The sequence below is a fragment of the Numenius arquata genome, chromosome 1 (genome assembly GCF_964106895.1).
Source record: "Numenius arquata chromosome 1, bNumArq3.hap1.1, whole genome shotgun sequence".
NCBI classification, from domain to species: domain Eukaryota; kingdom Metazoa; phylum Chordata; class Aves; order Charadriiformes; family Scolopacidae; genus Numenius; species Numenius arquata.
The window spans coordinates 17,034,597-17,049,170 of NC_133576.1; the positions used below are offsets into that span (position 1 = coordinate 17,034,597).

General features: G+C 46.4%; 1 protein-coding gene across 2 annotated transcripts; it reads left to right on the forward strand.

The window, feature by feature from the left end:
* The first annotated feature begins 1,017 nt into the window (after positions 1-1,017).
* Positions 1,018-14,046, forward strand: GPR161 (G protein-coupled receptor 161). 2 transcript variants are annotated; one of them, XM_074151838.1, is made up of 8 exons: positions 1,018-1,069; positions 1,794-1,880; positions 2,629-2,662; positions 2,766-3,383; positions 3,892-4,616; positions 6,102-6,206; positions 9,771-9,902; positions 11,283-14,046. In XM_074151838.1, the coding sequence occupies exons 4-8, from the start codon at positions 2,944-2,946 to the stop codon at positions 11,528-11,530; spliced, it is 1,650 nt and encodes a 549-aa protein (XP_074007939.1). In that variant the 5' UTR covers positions 1,018-1,069; positions 1,794-1,880; positions 2,629-2,662; positions 2,766-2,943; the 3' UTR covers positions 11,531-14,046. The 2 variants fall into 2 exon arrangements, with proteins under 2 accessions (XP_074007939.1, XP_074007947.1); XM_074151846.1 differs by having other exon boundaries at positions 9,771-9,890.
* Positions 14,047-14,574: the final 528 nt, after the last annotated feature.

A 14,574-nucleotide genomic window follows, 5' to 3' on the forward strand; every position in this document is an offset into this window, starting at 1 on the left:
TCCCTCCCGCGGGGGGCGGGCGCGGAGCTCGGCGGACGGCCCGTCCGTGCCCCGAGGCAGGAGTCCTGCGGCGGGGCTGCCGAGGAAGGGGTGTGAGCGGTCACGGGGAGCTCTGCGGCCCCGGTGCTCCCGGGATGTGCTCAGCAAGCGTTACCCAGTTCCGACGTACCGACACCCGCTGCTGCTGCTGCACGTATTACAGGTGTAGGTGCGTGTATACGTGCGAAATCTCCTGGGCTGGTTGGGTGTCTTCTTGAATACTTTCCAAAGGTGATATTTAATAAAAATAAGATTGCCAATATGCGATGGCACGGCAAGTTTAAAATCCCGTAGAAAAGCACCGGTAGGACTGGTTGGGAATGACACGCAAGTCGCTATTCCAGCAGTGACGGCCGGGCGCTTGTGTTGCCTCCTTGTGCCGTCGGAAGGACAGACCGACCCCCCGGGAGCTCCCCTCAGCGCAGGGGCAACCTGCGCTCCGGCTCCTTGCCTCAGCGGCCAGGGGACCGTGACACCCGTGTCGTGGAAAAACTCCCGTCTCATCCACATCGCGGAGAGCAGCCAGAACACAGCAAACTCCGGTGGGAGCCGCCGCCCCCAGCGCTTAAGGGCTTTGCCAGGTTACCGGGAAGCTGGGGATGCACAAGCATCCCTAATTAATTATCCTTCACTCTATAATGCACCCACCTGTGGGGGTGGGGAGCACCTTCTAAAATCCGCTCTGTATTGCTTTTAATAGCACTTTGGGGGCTAGGAAGCCATGAGGATCTGCCGCTCTCTGCGACCGCCTTGCGCTGGGCCGAGTCGCTTCACCTGATCCGTGTTAAAAACTGGATCCCTCCCTTCCACCGAGCTCCCAGCGGACGAGGGCTGCCAGGAGACCCGCGGAGCATCGGCTGTTCCCTGGGGAGGGAGGCGGTGCGCCCCCCCCACACGCCCTTCAGCGCGCTCACGGCGGGACCCGGCCCGGCCCAGGACGGGTTGTCCTGGGGGCTCCGCGCCTCCCCCTCGCCTGGCGGGGGGCGGTGGCGGCAGAGAAAATGGCGGGTGGCGAGGCCGGAGACGGGGGGTGAGGCAGGGCGGGCCGGGCCGGCGGGGGCATGGCCATGGCGGGGGAGGGTCGGGCCGCGGTTCGGGGCCTCTCTGCCGGCGGCGGCTGTGGGGGGTCCGGGGCGCTGTAACCCGAAACCTCCCGCCCTGGCGGCGGCAGCGGCGGGCGGTGAGTGCGGTGCCGGCAGCGGCAGCCGGGGCGGGGCGGGGCGGGGCGGGCTGGGAGGGGGCAGCGGGAGCGGCGGCGGGACGCGCTGGCCGGGACCGCGGTGTGTGGTGTGTGTGAGGGATGCCCAGGGTGGAGGACGCTGCCCCCACCCTTTGTTCGGTGCCGGAGGGAGCGAGGGGGCAAGATGGCGACCCCCTCCTTCCCTCCCTCCCGTGTCCCCAACTCGGTAGCGCTGGCTTTGTGTATGCCGGGATGGGATGGGATGGGATGCCCCCTCCCACCTCTGGCTGCCCTGCCCTGCCCCTGGAGAGCCACCTCTCCCGGAGGCCTCCTCCTCCCCTGGGGTTCTGCGGGGCCCTGAGGGGACGGGGAGCAGCCGGTGTGGGGAGCGGCGGCCCGGCGGGGGTAACACCAGGCAAAAATCGTCGTGAAAGCCGGCAGAGGTGGCCAGGCGTGTTTAGAGAGGAACTTGAGGAGAAACACTCGCGAGCGGTCGGCAGGCAGCTTTGCTCGAGGAGAGCTGAGCTCTGTTTGACAAAGCACGGCCCAGTAATGTCTTTAATTACGCTTTTAGGAGAGCACGGATAAAAATGGAAAAAAGGCGGCTCGCCAGCCTGACATCGCTGCCGCCCCAGGCCACGGCGCAGAGGGAAGCAATTCTGTGAGTACTCGTGGCTGTTTGGGAGCGATGGGTGCGCGCAGCCACAGTTAGCCGAGATAACTCTCTCCGAGTCTCTCATTGCCAAGAAATGCTAATATCAACTCTATATTAATTGATGGGACTCTCTTTAGTTTTCTGGTTTGCATACTTGCATTTTTTTGGTGGTGGGGTTTGTTGGGTTGTTGGGTTGGTTTTTTTTCCGGTGGCCTGCAGGTGGGCGAAGGATTGAATGAAGTGGAGGGAGTGCCTGTTGGAGGCAGTGGGGAGAAAGCTGTGAAGTAATAGGGAGAAACACACAGGTTTCACAAAACGAGGTTCTGAGTCAGCGGGATGGATGCTAACACTGAGAACTCAGAGGTTAAAGGTTCTCAAACGCTTCTGAAGGGTGGACTGTGGCTTAATGCAAGGAAGTGTCTTTTGAACCTCGTGTACAGAAAGCCAGTTCCCCCAGTCCTTTGGTATTGGTAGTAAAATAGAATCACCACTGTTGCTGAGGTGATGATGAACATGGAGAAGTGGTTAGGAGAGTACATGCAATGATCCCTGTGTCTTTGAATGTTACTTAGCAACTGTTAAGAAAAAGTCAGCAGGGTATGACTAGCCAGGCATCCACAGACCACCAGCAAATGCCGCGTAGGCAGAATACAAGGTAACAGGATAAACAGGCAGATTTTTTTTTTAAAAAAGTGACGTTTTTTAAAGCGAAGAAACAAAGACTGATAGTGACATTCTTCTTGTTTCTTCACAGCCTAGATGAAGGGACTGAGTGAGATGGACAGCTGGTAAGTATGGCTTAAAAACAAGTAAGATCCTTAAGAAATTTTAAAGTAAAATGTGTTAATTCTCTTCCTTGTTTACGCCCTTCCATCTCTTTTTGTCTTTCAGTTTCTTCCTGGTTCTAGGCTTGGCACTGTCATTGACATCTTAGGTGTGCCCAAAGGCAATTTCCTGTCCCTTCCTTTTCACATCTAAAATGGTTTCCTGCATCCTACAGGTAAATTCTAATTAACGCAGGCAAAAGGGCCTCCCGCCTTTGGAGAGAGTTTGAAGAAATCTTGCCTGAATGTTTCTGAGCGTTGTTCTGCTTCTAGCTGCTCAGCATGTCTTGGCTGCTCCAGCTCTGCACGCTCTGACCATGAGCAGCAATTTCTCCCTGAGCAATGTGAAAGTCCTGAGGAACGTCACCACGCAGGAAGACGGGGTGGTCAGAGTCACAGAGTCCATTGCTATAATCGTCATTGCTATTTTCATCTGTTTGGGCAACCTCGTGATTGTCGTCACCCTCTATCGGAAGTCTTACCTTCTCACGTTGAGCAACAAGTTTGTGTTCAGCCTGACCCTCTCCAACTTTCTACTCTCTGTACTGGTGCTACCCTTTGTTGTCACCAGCTCCATTAGGCGGGAATGGATCTTCGGAGTCGTTTGGTGCAATTTCTCAGCCCTGCTCTACATGCTGATCAGCTCAGCCAGCATGCTTACTCTTGGACTCATAGCTATAGACCGGTAAGCAGCTCTTTTCTAATGAATGATTAACGAATTGCCTAGTTTCATGGAGTGACTTGCATAGAGCTGGAAGCACTGCAGTGGATGATGGTGTGTACCATTGTAATGTCATTTTTTTCTTCAGCCCCTTGTGAAATTTTGATACAGAACAGAAGGTGATGTCATCAATAATGCAAAATGCGGGTATGCATCTAGAGTTCTTTTTAAGCTATCGGTGGTATAATAACATACTACTTGAGAAACAAGAAGTAATGACTTAAAATTCCAGATTATACCCTAAACATGCTGACACATAGGGATATATTTAATAGCTGCATGTGTGCCTTCAGCCAAGTTTTACAATCTTGCCTACAGATGTTCTTATTTTTACGTGTAATTATTTTTATAAACAGGGTCCCCGAGCCCGCTTCAAGGTTTAGAGAGAAGAGCTTGTTCTGCAAAGAAGAATAGCTATCAGCGTCATTGAAACAGGTTCTTTTTTCATTGTATGTCTTTTCTTGTTTGCCAGGTACTATGCTGTCCTGTACCCTATGGTTTACCCGATGAAGATAACAGGCAACAGAGCAGTGGTGGCTCTTGTGTATGTGTGGCTACATTCCCTTATTGGCTGCCTCCCTCCTCTCTTCGGCTGGTCGTCTTTGGAGTTTGACCAATTCAAGTGGATGTGTGTGGTGGCCTGGCATAAAGAGGCTGGCTACACTGCCTTTTGGCAGATCTGGTGCGCACTGCTGCCTTTCATGGTCATGATGATCTGCTATGGATTTATATTCCGCGTGGCAAGGATTAAGGCCCGCAAAATCCACTGTGGTAGCGTCGTCATCGTGGAGGAGGACTCCCAGAGGAATGGGAGGAAGAACTCCAGCACCTCCACATCCTCTTCCGGCAGCCGAAGGAATGCTTTCCAAGGGGTTGTCTACTCAGCCAACCAGTGCAAAGCTTTCATAACCATCTTGGTTGTTATCGGTGCTTTTGTGATTACATGGGGGCCTTACATGGTAGTAATTACATCAGAGGCACTTTGGGGAAAAAATAGTATTTCCCCTGCCTTGGAGACATTAGCTACATGGTTGTCCTTTTCCAGTGCCATTTGCCATCCACTAATTTATGGACTGTGGAACAAGACAGTCCGCAAGGAACTACTAGGAATGTGCTTTGGGGATCGATATTATCGTGAGTCATTTGTTCAGCGGCATAGGACATCAAGATTATTCAGCATTTCCAATAGGATCACAGGTAAGACACGTGGCTGCAAAAGTCACTCTTCCTTGACACCAGTAAGTAATGCTTAGTGTCTCTCTGTACTTCATATATCTCAGGGCACTGTAAACAAAGTGGGATGTTTCTGGAGGTTTCAGCAGTCTTTTGTTACCGTTTTCATAGACATTTGGAGGAGGATGTTTTTTTTTTGTTGTGGCAGTTAACCTCTTCTACTCTAGCACAATTTTCTATGCCAGAGAAGATGAGGTTAATAAAAATAATGTATTTTCTTCTCTAGCAAGCTTTTCCTTTCATGTGCCTACCATTTTGTGTTATCCAGATTGGAGCACTACCAGTAGTTTGATTCCTGGTTTTATGAGATTCACTGAAGTTACACTGGTCTTACTATTTCTGTAAATTCAGTTTTTAGCCTTAGTGGTTGTGAAGAAAAGATCATAAACAAAGTAAAACTATGTAAAAGAGTAAAACTATTTCATGTCTCCCTGAGCTGAAGGTTGAGAGCTTTAGTTGCTCAGAGTTTGATGGGTTTTGGTTTGGGTTAGTTTTTTTTTTTTTAAGTAGCAATGCAATGAAATTCTGAGTTTTGATCACTTTCCTGGTCCTCTTGAGAAGTTTCCAAAACCAGGACATTTTCGTGGGGTCCCTTGGGACACTTCATGGAGAGGCAGGAACTGAAGTTATTTAATTGTGAAGGAAGATCTAAAATGCAGAAGAAAGGGGAGAGCAGCAAGGCATCTGTTGTCTTTTCTGCAACCTGGAATCCCCGGGAGAGACTCCATGTAAATGAAAGACTTCTGCAGCTGCAGCCACATAACAAGATGCAAGAGCTCTCTAGCACTTCTTCCTTTGGCAAATCTCTATCCAGGAGGTGCTTTGGATGAATACATTGGGAACTGGAAGGGAAAAGACAAGAAATTCCTTCCTGCTTCCAAGTGATAAGAAACTTAACAGCTTCAGATTTGTCAGGTGACTGATAGAGAGGAAAAAACCAACCAAGCAAAAAATAACAAAATCTTTAAGTAGAATCCAAAGACAGCACCTTTGTAGGAATCCTAGAATATCCTCCCTTCCTGTTTTGGGGATTTGAAAGAAGCCAGGCATCTTGGTGCCCCAGCCTTGCTCGTAAGCTGCCTGTCACGGCTGCTGGTGGCTACCAGGTTATTCCCTGCCTTGAAGGTGTCTGGCAAATATCCTTATCTGTCTGAGGGCCTATGCTCTGCGTTCAGCGCGGCTGGCTGATAAAACGCATGCAATTGCAAAAAGAGTGGGAGGGAGGTGGTGCAGGTAGAAAGGAGACTTGCCATATGGAGAGGCTCCAGTGGTACCTGAAAGCTGTTGACTGGATTTCTGAGATTGAAAGTCCACATGCTGTGCACTGTGGATCAGCAGGGTGAGTTTTATGCATAGAATAGTAAATAACACAGTAGAATGGGAAGAGTTTTTTACTATTGTAGACCCCTTAAACATTCATTGTGTAATGAGAATTAAACTGTCTTACAGATTTGGGACTATCTCCTCATCTTACTGCCCTCATGGCAGGTGGGCGGCCATTAGGAAACAGCAGCAGCACGGGAGACACAGGTTTCAGCTGCTCACAGGATTCAGGTAACTAAAAGTCTCTTGCTCTCTTTTCTTGGGCGGAAGATTGCACTTGTAACTTGGCAGTACTCTCTGGGATAGTCTGTGTTTATACACAGATGTCTTTTGGTGGATGGATGACATGAAGCATCTGTTCCAGCTGTGACAACAAAACTGCTGCAGTTGCTTTTTTTTTGTTCCTTGCTCTCAATATATTTACTTGCAAAATACTGTTTACTCTAAGGAATGATGACCCTCCCTTGATGATTTGTCCTGGGAACAGGACTCACTGCTTTTGTCCCCTTCTCCTTTAGTTTCTAGCGTTGTTCAGGGACTTTCCCTCTATCCACAAGAAACGGAGCAACAAAGTGCTGTTGAGAATGTGCTTCTCTGCTTCCTGGTTTGTGAGAGACCTTGTCTTGTTTTTGCCATGTCTTACATCTTGCAGTGTAAACATGAACACTTAGGATGGTTTCAGCTTATGATTGTGTCACTACTTAAGATCTCTCAACTGAAAATGGTTAGGAAAAGAGAAAAAGAGTTCTGCTAGTAATTTGCTGTCCAGAACTGTAGCTGGACTTTTCTGCCAGTTAATTCAGCTACCGTTCCTTAACTTCAATCCAGTTATTTCAAAGAGTATTTCTGCTCTAGAGACACCAGAGGGTGATCTTTTGACATTTGCTTGGTGTTAGAGGTTTGTTTCTTACTTTTATTAAAGGAAGTCTATAGACCTGGGATTAATTTTGGTAGTTGTTTTATGCTGGTAGTTTTATGCCTTTTGTGGATATTCTGCAGCTTTATGGGATAAAGGAGAAGAGCATCCTGGTAAACCTGCCTCAGTTAAGAAGCAGTTGTGTTGTCATCTTTTGAGGAATGGTACTAAGCAGTTTAAATAAATGAACAAACTAAATACATACCTAATGCTGTTAGAAGTGCCACTGTCTGTTCTGGAGGGGGTACAGTCCATAGCCTGGGAATGGATACACAGTGATCACCCTTGTGAAACACTGTTCCACTGGATGCCTCTATTTTGAGGAACTAAAGACCAGGAACTGAAGTCTTAGTCTCTCTTCAATGCTGCCTGCTGGTTGCATCTTTATCTGCCCTGGTAAACAGAAGCTGGACTTTTCACTTTGTGAAAAACAGATGAAGTAGTAGGAGAGAAAAAAAAGTCCAAGTGGTGTCAGATGTATACAAAATACTGAAGTGGGAGAGCAGAGTCCTAATTGCTAGAAATGCTGCTTTAATATCAATTATTCCAAGAACAAAAGATCTACCCTGTAAGAATAACAGGCTACTCTCTTCACTACCCTTATTTGAAAAAAATGCACTGAACTGTGCATTTGAAAAAACACACTAAAACTCTGCTCCAGGGAAGAAAGTATCACTCTCTTCCTAGTGCCACCCTTCCATTGCACTGTTAAAGGAGAAGCCTGAGCATTTGCACACCATTTAAGGAGCCGCACACAGACCACCCGAGTCTTTAACTGCTAGGACCAGGTTCCCTTTGCAGTGGGCAACCCCAGTGGGCTGACGGGTGCCCCTTTCGACTACACACACTCGCTCACTCACTCTTAGGCATGCTCCCTCCTTCTTCAGGCTCGACCCTAGGTTTCCCACAGCAGAGTCTCAGGTGTCAGATTTTATAAAAATAAGTAATTTAATTGAAAGGTACAGCAGCAAGGTCAGCCTGGAGTGGGTGCCTCCAAAAAGGGTGGGACCTCAAACAAAGAAATCCCTGGTCAATTATACACTTGTGATCTACACACCTGCCCCTCATGCGCTGTTCACGCACCTTTTAGTCCAATGGTGATTTTTGGTCTGGGGTCTTCTAACACCTTACTGGATTCTTTTTCTGTGCTTGGGCAGGCAGGCTGTTGACTGCTCTTACCTTGTTGATGTACAGTCTCTGCTGATGGTTGTAGCCTCCTTATGTTCTGGTTTACACTTCTTGTGCACCTCTGCTCACTGGCAGAATGTGGGGAATTGAGAAGTCCCAGACTTAGGGGGAAATACTACCCAAATGATGGGTATTAATGTTTTTCTTATACTAAAAAACTAAACACAGCACTGTACCAGCTGCTAGGAAAGTTACTAATAAAATTAACTCTATTGCAGCCTAAAGACTTTAGCAAATCTAGCTACTCATGCTAAGTAAAGCTAAGCAAACAGCATAAATCACACCATATTGTAACCCTAAGTAATTTATTCTAATTAAAACTTACTTATTTAAGCTAAACAACTAATATGTCTCAACAGCACCCCGTGTTTTTGAGGTGGATTCTGTACCCTTGGAGATCAGTAAGAGTCTACTGTTTTCAGCCTCAAACACAGCTGATCCACAGAACAGCACAGAAAGTCGTTAGCTTATTTGGGACTGCATATTAGGGCAGCAGCTCTTGCTCTTTCTTGTGTGCTGGAGGGAGGTGTATGACAGAACACACAAGTTTCACCTTAAAAATTTATCACTTTGCTATATCACAATGGATTGTCAGCAAAGAGTAGGCTTATGGAGCGGTATGTTGCCCAGAGGTACACCCCCAGCCATGCCTTTGTTTCACTTTCCATTAAATGGGTGCTGGAACACCTCCTTATTGCAAAAAGAATAAATTCGGAGATCGAAAGCAGTCAACTGGGTGAAGAGGGATTTGAGGCCAGCATCTGGAGGAGTTATGAAACCTGCGAAGGCTCTTTATTCTAGGCCTGTTGTCACACCACAGAAGTAAATGGACTGAAAGTAAAGTGTCACGTATGGAGTGTATGCAAGCTGCACACACAACAGCAGCTTCCCTGAGGACTGCTCACTCAGCACTGTCCTAGAGTCTCCCCGAAATGTTTGCTCTGCTTCTCCCTTACACAGAGACTTGCATTGCAAGAGAGGACTAGGCTGCAGTCTTGCCCTTTGTGTGAAAGTATTACAGAGATGCCTAGATGAATTACCTTGTGCTTGTGAACTCTATTTTATATTGGAAAGGTACAAAGCAAATGCAGGGAGGTGAAATAAAAAAAATTCTCCTAGACTGAAAAAAAAATGACTCATTGGGTGAAAATCATTCCTAACCAGCAAGGGATTTTTTCCCCATTAAAATACACTTCAAGAAAGTCAAAATAGTTTATTAGAGACAAACTAAATTGAACAGAATAATTCCCCAGTTCAGATTTCCATCCAGGTCTGATTAGAAGCATGAGGTTTGGCAGCTATGGTTGTCTGCCTCTCAGGTAGCCATTGTTTGCTTCTCATCTTCATCAGGAGATGGCAGAAGTTGCCCTCAACTTCACCTTTATTTACTGAAGGTAAGGTTTCACCTTTGCCTGCTGTCCTACTGACATTATAAGCTCTGCAGCTGAGCATTTCAGAGCTGCTTGAGATTTTAGATGGCTAATGAGAAAAGATTTCCAAATCCTTTCAATGAAAACTCTGACCTCATACTTTTTCTGTGCAGTGTTTTATTCAAACTGAAATTTACTCACAAAAGCTGGGTTTGGACATCTTTTGAAGGAACTGCTATAGAGGGAAAAATTTTTGCCACTGCTTAAATATTTTATCCCAGTGCTAGTCTGTTTTGCTTGAGAACTCTTGCTTTGTTTCAGGAACTGATGCGATGCTTCTTGAAGATTATAGCTCAGATGGCGCTCATGCCCCACACTCCATCTGTCCTCCTCGAAGGAGGAGTTCAGTGACGTTTGAAGATGAAGTAGAGCAAATTAAAGGTGGGTTGAGAGGTAAGTATGGGAATGCTCAGAAACAAATGTATTGCCTGCTTAGAAAGCCTCCCAGGACCTTCAGAATTGCCTTAAAACATACCTGACCACTGTTCACCCTGATATACCTGACCATTCATGCAGGTACAACAGAAAGTAAGATCAGGTCTTATGTAGGGGCAGGCATCTATTATTTTTTGTGTGTGTGTGCAGTTCAGTGAAAGAGGGAGGTCTTAGTGCAATAGTTTCCCACAGGTTTATCAATTCTCCCTGATATGTCTCGGGGTTTTCAGGATTTCTGAGATTTTAAATTATTTCAGCAGCCTCATTGAAGGATTACATTTAAGATGAACACCTGTGTTGCCCAACGTGTTGGCAGGTAGAAAGTCATACAGGTGCTACAAAAGCAACTACATCAACACTGAAGATCAGGGTTATCCAAGGTAATAAAATGTTAGGAAGAAGTACACTACTGTCTGCAACTGCAGTCTTCAATCTCTCTTGGCACGGAGAGCTCTACAACTTCCCCACTGGAAGTGGAATTGCGTCCCACGGTATTTCTGGAATCAATTTAAGCGTAAGGACATCAGACTATTATAGAATCATAGAATGGTTTGGGTTGGAAGGGACCTTAAAGATCATTGAGTTCCAACCCCCCTGCCATGGGCAGGGACACCTCCCACTAGACCACGTTGCTCAAAGCCCCATCCAACCTGGCCTTGACTACTGATTTTAATCACTACTTGGAAGAAGCCCTTGGAATTTCGGGACTTTTTAATCCATAAACACAAAGTCTGGTGTTTGCCGGGCTTAAAACATGTTATAAAATAGCAGTGTTCATGTCAATGAAGTGCAAGATCTTAGTGCAAACGCGCTGAGAATCTCTGTAAGGCTGTAAGTCATGCTTTCAGCCGAGGAAGTACAGATTGAGGGTTCTGTGCCTGTCTTCTGCATGAATTCTTGCCTGATGCCAGACAATTCCCATTGTCCCTAATCCTGGGCTCTAGCCAGTAAGCAGAAACCAGGCTGTTGACTTCAATTGGGTACAAATTCAGACCCATAAAATCCTGTGTGCATAAGTTCAGATTCAGAAAATCATTCAACATACACTTAATTCAGTTAAACGTGTATAAGCACTTTGCATCATTAAATTTTTTTTTTTTCACTTGAATTGGAGGTAATCTTTCTCTGCTTGAGCTATCGAGGTCACGCTGAAGCTTTGTGTTCATAGAGTGGTTTAGGAACCTTGTGTACTTCAGTAAATGTTCTCTGTAAGATAGTTACTTTGCAGAAGGCATGATCATATCTTTACAAAAGGATTAGTATTAGTCTTCAAGCATTTGCATAGCCATGCTGACTTATTAATTTTCTGATATGTTGCCCATTTTTTTTTTTTCCCAGAAGCTGCAAAGAATTCTGTTCTTCATGTAAAAGCCGAAGTCCATAAATCTCTGGACAGTTATGCGTCCAGTTTAGCAAAAGCTATTGAAGCTGATGTGAAAATCAGTTTGTTTGGGGAAGATGCTTTACCAGGAGCTCTGTTCCCTGTGCGGACTCTTCCAGGAAGCAGTATGAACACACGGCGTGGTATCAGGCCCCACGCTAGCCAAAGACTTCAGTTGCAGAGCATCGATGAAGGGAGTATTTGACAGGCACACCGGAGTAAGAAAACAGAATGAAACCACTAAGCGGGACCTACTGCAGCTGTTGCTGTTTTCACAGAACCAGGATACCTTGTTGGGAAGTTTTCAGTGTTTTTTAAACACTTGAAAACCAGATGAATTATGGTACTTACATCAGCATTTTACAGCAGTATTTGTTTACTGGTTAGGGTGCTATTGACTCTTGTGTGCCATGTCTTAAATTTGTCACACACTGCATAGGAATGCAGCGTTTGGTTTCATGGACCAGATCAATTAGTCTGTTGAATCTTGGGTTCATCATTGGCCAAAGCCGACTAAGGAATGAAAAAGAAAAGTATGTGCAGTGTTTAATTCATTATTGCATTAATCCTTTTCTGACCACCAGAATAATCAGTTTATACTTGACAGCTGGAGTGCTGTGACAGGAGCTTGTGCATTGGATACTACATACTGCCTTACTGTCACAGACTCCCAAATGGTGGAGCGTGGACTTCACTAGGGGACAAAATCTGAACTTTTCAGAGAGCTCATGCAGATTATGGTCCTACTTACCCTTGCTAGTGGATATTTCTAGCTGTTCAGCTATAGGAACACCAGATCTGAAACTGGATTGTGCATTATGACACGCCAGCTTCTCTAGGTGTAATGGGTGGAAGCAGACCTGTGCTGGAAATATCACAAAGATGGTATTTGAGGAAATCATCAATGCAGAGTTCTTAGGTTCTCTGAGAACTTCAGTTCACTTCCCTGGTTTTGCTTTTACTGAAAGGAGGCTCTATGGCTATGGTAATCTTGACAGAATATAAATAAGGTATTACCACTTTATATTTGGGATTCATCTTTTCTAGAGAAGAAAGGTTCTGAGTTTTGGGATTTTGGGTTTTTTTTAATTGTGAGGGAATGTAATATTTAAGCAATAGTTACCTCAGCGCATATATTCCTTGGGAGTATTAATTCATTAATCTCTAAAATAAGAACATTTGGCACTTATACTGCACTTTGCATGTTCTTAAGCACTGTACAGGCATTACCTTGCTAGGCCTTTGTGAGAACGTTGCCCAGCCTGCTTGCCAAAGAAGGGGAACTCAGCAACAACAGTCCTGCTGCTGGCAATGAAACAAGCTGCAAAGGTGGGAAGGTTTGTTACGAAAAGAGGGATGAGGCGGATCATAGGAGAATGCCTGGCTTGAGGAACCTTTCTGTGCCTTCCTGGGCTGGCCCCTTCCTTGCTGTGCTGAGGGTAACAGCCCTGCCTTAACTGCTTATTTCAAAGAGGAGGAGCCGTTAAGAGAGTAGGATTATTTTTTTGGGGTGGGTGTCGGTAGCAAATGGACTTAATGACCAAGGATCTGCATTTGTTTACTCTTGTGCCTGCTCCCCCTGCCCCCATCTTTCCCCAGCAGTGGTTTGTACGAGTTTTTGCTGCAGATTGTTTGGAAATCAAGGGCAGGATGTTTCCATCTGGGCAAAACCTGGGTGTACGCTTGTTAAATTATGGCTGTGTGTGACTTAGCTGGAGGTACAGAACCAAACTGTTTGTGAGGCAGAGCCTCCGTCCAGTACTGTATTTAGACATCCTGTTTGTCTGTGTTCCCAACTCAGAAATACGTTTTAGCACAAGCTTACATCCATCTCGGGACGAAGCAGCTTGACTTTAGGAACTAGCCTGAATCCCGTGATGCTCCCATGTAAGATTTAACTGCATGCTTAAAATTCAGTACACGGTTTGCTGATTGAGAACAGGCTGTGAAAGCAAGAACACTTAAGCACCAGTAAGATGGCTCTTTACATAAGGCAGGAATGAAACGACTAACAATAATGAGGTCCTCACTGCTGGTTTTTCTTGCTTCTAGTGTGTGAGATAAATTGGTACCTGTGGGCACTCGTTTAAAAAAAAAAAATAAATTAAAAATCCCTGTATTTGCCAGGAGATGCCCTACACCGAGGTCATTATTGCTATTGTTAACATTACAATCACAGTTGCTCCTAATACTCAGCTCTCCTTAAGGTACACAGGTGGCTTGTGTACTTGTTCAAGCCACCTCAGGTGGCTTAAAGTATTTTACCTGCATCCCTTTTCTTTCATATTCCCGCTTCAAAATAAGCTGAGCAAAGTTGTCACCGAATGTGAAAAGGGCACAGGTGAGTATGAATGCATTGAGGCGAAGTTGGTGGTAGCCCAAAACCGTATATTTAGGAGGAAAAAATTCCAAGGCACAGGTGAGAGCACAGAATTGTTAGTATTGTATAAAATGCACGTTTTTCACACAGGTACTGAGCCGAATTCAGGCTTCGGGCAGGTCAGTGGAGTTGCCTCAGTTTACACCGTGGCTGAATTTGGCTGTCAGTGTTAGTTTCACTAATCCGTTATTTAGTGTAAATGTTGTTAGTATTTTTGTACACACATTATAACCTTTCCGTAATTCTGTTATTACCAGAGTCGTGATCTCACTTGAATTGTCATTAACAAAAAGCAGTGATTAAGAAATGCACACATTTTGTAAAACTGTATTCCCCATCTTAAATACAAAAGAAAAAAAACCCCACTATTTCCAGCTTCTTGTTTATACTACTGTTATTTCAACTTAAAATTATTTTTTAATATTTTACTTTTTAAAAGTATATTGAACTTAATGGCCGAACCTGGCAGCGGTGGCACCGGGAACCGTTTCCCGAGGACAAGGAGGCACCCTGGGTGAAAGACTGGTCTCCCCCCACCGGGCAGGTGTTCGGTGCTGGCGGTCCCCGCCGTGCCCCGGGAGGGGGGGTCCTGTGTCAACGGGGAGCGGGGAGAGCGGGCGAGCCCGCCGCGCTACCGGCGGGGGCGGGGACACGGCACAGGCCACTCCCCCCTGCCGCATGACCACGCCCACTCGGGGCTGGGACGGGGGGGGTGCGTGGACTCGCCCCGCCCGCCAATGGCAGCGGAGGAGGGCGGGAAACAGTGGATTCGCGGAGCGCGGCGGCGATTGGCTGCGCCGGCGCCCCGTTCCGATTGGGCAGCCAGCAGGCGCTGAGTGGGATTGGCTGGTTTCAAGAGCGAGGGTGGC

What these genes read in the sequence shown, in the direction of transcription:
- GPR161 (XM_074151838.1), top strand. Translation starts at nt 2,944, where the DNA reads ATGTTTCTGAGCGTTGTTCTGCTTCTAGCTGCTCAGCATGTCTTGGCT. An exon ending in GGACTCATAGCTATAGACCG is followed by an intron (nt 3,384 to 3,891) that starts GTAAGCAGCTCT and finishes CTTGTTTGCCAG; the next exon opens with GTACTATGCTGTCCTGTACC. An exon ending in AATTAAAGGTGGGTTGAGAG is followed by an intron (nt 9,903 to 11,282) that starts GTAAGTATGGGA and finishes TTTTTTTCCCAG; the next exon opens with AAGCTGCAAAGAATTCTGTT.